Source organism: Hipposideros armiger, unplaced genomic scaffold, assembly GCF_001890085.2.
Source record: "Hipposideros armiger isolate ML-2016 unplaced genomic scaffold, ASM189008v1 scaffold_157, whole genome shotgun sequence".
NCBI lineage: Eukaryota > Metazoa > Chordata > Mammalia > Chiroptera > Hipposideridae > Hipposideros > Hipposideros armiger.
Window position 1 is genome coordinate 2,902,855 of NW_017731507.1, and position 3,605 is coordinate 2,906,459.

General features: G+C 53.4%; 1 protein-coding gene across 1 annotated transcript in view; it reads right to left on the reverse strand.

Moving 5' to 3' along the window:
* TG (thyroglobulin) overlaps positions 1-3,605 on the reverse strand; it is a 256,235-nt gene that overhangs the window by 227,565 nt on the left and 25,065 nt on the right. Inside the window, 4 exon segments of the mRNA XM_019651274.1 lie at positions 701-803; positions 1,576-1,688; positions 2,240-2,317; positions 3,231-3,362. Coding sequence (XP_019506819.1) covers positions 701-803; positions 1,576-1,688; positions 2,240-2,317; positions 3,231-3,362 — 426 coding nt within the window.

Below are 3,605 nucleotides of genomic sequence, written 5' to 3' on the forward strand. Positions count from 1 at the left end.
CTTAGAGGCTTAAAGGAGATTTAACAAGTAAGTGAGAAATTACAGTTCAGAGTGACAATGGGAGAGGCATACAAAGATGCTCATGATAGTAGGAGACGCTTAGGAGCCCAGAGGAGGGCAGTGAACTCAGCCATAAAAAGCCTGACTATGGTTTATTACACCCAAATCCTGAATTGTGAGAGATGGAGGAAGATATAGAGGAGCCAGCCAGGCAGGGGCCCAGAAGCCATGGTGGGGAGCTTGGGCCCGGCCCTCAGGGACACGGGGAATGTGGCAGAGGACACACATCAGCACATCTGCACTTTAGGGACAGCGGCTTGCCGTCACCATGGAAACCAGGTTGCAGGCCAGGCTTGGAGACAGGGAGGGACCAGTCAGGGATCTGTTGTGGCATTAGGGCTGTATGTCTGGTCCCCACACTAAAGCACCAGTGCCCACTTTGATAGGCACCGGCGCTGGCTTGCGCATCTCAGTTACAAAGCACAGCCCTGCGCCCTGCTATGTGTGTTTCTCCCAAGAACCCACTGAGGTTGGGAATATTGCTCCTATTTTACAGATGAAAAAACTGAGGCACAGTGAGGTCAGAGGCTTCCACAGCTTTGGAAGCAGCAGAGCTGGAACACGAAGCCAGCCTTTGGGACTCCACACCTGGGGCTCATGGGAAGGCATGGGGGGCAACAGGGCCGGGGCGACTACTCACACTGGGCACTGCCATGAGTGCCAGGTGGGGTGCTCTCTCCTGAGGCCGGGTCCACACACCAGATGCCAGCCTCCGACACCTGCAGCCTGGCAAACTCTCCTGTCTGAGACAAAGCCAAGGTCATGTCACCCCAGGGAAGATGTTTTTGCAGCCCATAGGTTGGTGGGCAGATGTCATGAATGTCCCTTCACAAACTACAGGTGACGGCTTCTCCACATGGGAGGAAGTCAGGTGGCATGGGGGAGGCGCTATCCTGTTCTAGACGCTTTCCATACATTGTTTGAACTGGTGGTTTTAACAACCTCATGGGCAGGGACCACAGTTATCCCATTTTAGGGATTTCATCAGATTTCCATAAAGGCCCTGGGAGCTGAGCAGGGCAGGCAGTGGCGTCCCTATCGTCCCCATTTTAGGGGGAGGAAACTGAGGCACGTACGTGGTTAAGATTCTGGTTGAATCCTTTCTCTAGGAGCTTTGACTCGTACTGTCAGCTACCGCACTGAATTATTACAATCACCCAAGGAGGAGGAGAGAGCAATATGATGACGTTTTCCATTCACAATGAGAAGCCGATGTGATGGGCACAGCGGCTTTGTCAAGATGCCTTTAGGGAAAGCATGGCAGCACGTGTATGTGTGTAAATGATTTTTCAAAGCGTTGTCATGAATGAGTTCTCACTAAGGCCCAGAGAAGGTAAGTAAATTGCCCAAGGTCACACAGCCAGGGTCTGCCAGGACTAAGACCAAAAGCCAGGCCTGGAACTTCCTGTGTTTTTAACAAAAACAAATGTATTGAAAACCAGGAAAACCATTTGCAACCTGTGGGATACAGTTCTGGCTTCCGTCTTCGCGCCCTCCTGGGCCCTGGGAACCTACCTCTAGGCAGGTTGGGATGAACAGGTCTTTTGGAGACGGGTTTCCTTGGTCCCCAGCTTGTTTCCAACTGGAAAGCAGCCCAGTGGCTCGAGACTTCTCACAGGCGGTGGGGCCTGTGGGAGAGAGATGGGGGCGCTTAACAGGCTGCATGGGTGCGAGGGGGAGCAGGAGCCCAGGCTGCCCCGAGTGTCAGAGCCATGCACTTGGGTGGGTGGAGGTGCCCTGCACAGAGAGCTGGGAGCTCAGAAGAGAAGCAGGCTGAGGTTCAGGGACAAAGGCCCCGTGAGATGGGTCATCTTGGAGACATAAAGTGGGCAGTTGATGATACGACTCCGAACCTCAGGACAGAGGTTGGGCTCTCTAGAACAGATGTGAGGCGGCTATTGAATTGGATGAAACTGCCAAGGGAGCAGGTCTCTGGGGGGAGCCCAGGGCTCCTTCACCCTCTCAGCTGCCTCTCTCCATCTGAGAAACTAGCAACACAAATCAGGAAGGGCCAGGCCAGTGGGGGTCTCCCAGGCTGGGGACCTGGGAAAGCGTGGTGTGGCTGCCCTCGGGGACCGGCCCACTGAGCCTCCCGCGGTCGGGTAACAAGAGCTGGCGCCACCAGCCCTAAGTGCCCACCACCAAGGTCAGGTGGCAGAGTTCCATGGGCTTCACTTACACTGGGGGCGCTGTGGGGAGCGGGCAGTCAGCGAGGCAGGCACGTACTCTCCCTTCCCGTCCACGCACCAGCAGTGCCCTAGAAAAGAGCCACACGGGGGACTTGTGCCCTGGTGTCCCACAAAAGCTCGCCTTCTTTACATTCATAGCAGTGCCAGGGAGGTCCCCCAGCTGTGCCCCCACCCAACATTGTCCGCAACCCCAGGCCTTAGCACCCCGACTTCCCCACAAACACCCACTTGACCTTCAGGTGAGTAGAAGGTCACAGATGAGATAACCAGAGGCCAGAGAAAACAAGGCATTTGCCACCAGCTACCAAGAGGGTCCTGGAGTCCAGCTCACTTCCCCCCCCACCCCCGTGTGGGTCTCTTTCCTCTAAACCAGGGGTGTCAAACTCAATGAAAACATGGGCCATTTGGGGCAACAGGCAAGATTCACGCGGGCCACATCACATTTACAAATTTTGTTAAATTTATATTCTGAAGTGAGGATTAGGGAATATGGATAGGATAATTAAAACACTATATAATTGCTTTTATTTAAACATTTATTTTACTTAATGTATTTATAAAACTAAAATTATTCTTTTTTTACCCGAGTGCTCTTTCTAGCCTTTTCGCCATTGGGATCTGTTTACATTACGTGACACTGAGAGTGGCAGACATATCACTTCCAAACGTCGCCGGAACTGAGTCAGCGCATTTGTACATGCCCACGGGCCCCCAGGAAAGGCACTGGGCCACGGGTATACTCGTCTTCAGTAGTTAAAGGGTTAATGAGGGAATTGTGTGTACGGTATTGCTTCGATCTCCCCTAAGCGCTATTTTCTTCATAACAATTTTTTCTATTTTCATTTTATTTCAGAGCATCGCGGGCCACAAAAAATTACCTCGAGGGCGGCATGCGGCCCGCGGGCCGCCAGTTTGACACCCCTGCTCTAAATGAAAAGGAAGGTGTCACTCGTCCTCCTGCGGGCACCCGTCCCCGCTCACCCGTCCTGGCATGGCACTGCACGGGCTCCCAGTTTCCAAGCGCATCACACTGGGGCACGTAGGGGCCGGACTGCAGAAGGGCGGATGCCGGTGAAGAATCTCCCCGGGGCCGTCTCTGATAGAAGTCAAAGGCTGGAGTCGGGAAAGAGAGGCGCAGAGATGTGAGTATCTGACCTGGAGAAAGCCCCAGGAGTGTGGGCTCTTCCACGAGAAGAGTCAGGCTCGTCCCCGCTCCACCATGAGGAGGCCTTCTTATCTATGTGACAAACATTTCCACCCAAGATGAGACAGGGACTCTTCAAACAGGGGGTAGGCGCGCACCAGGTTGTCCTATAAAAATAAAATATAGGCTGAAGTTTGAAAGACTCTTTGTAG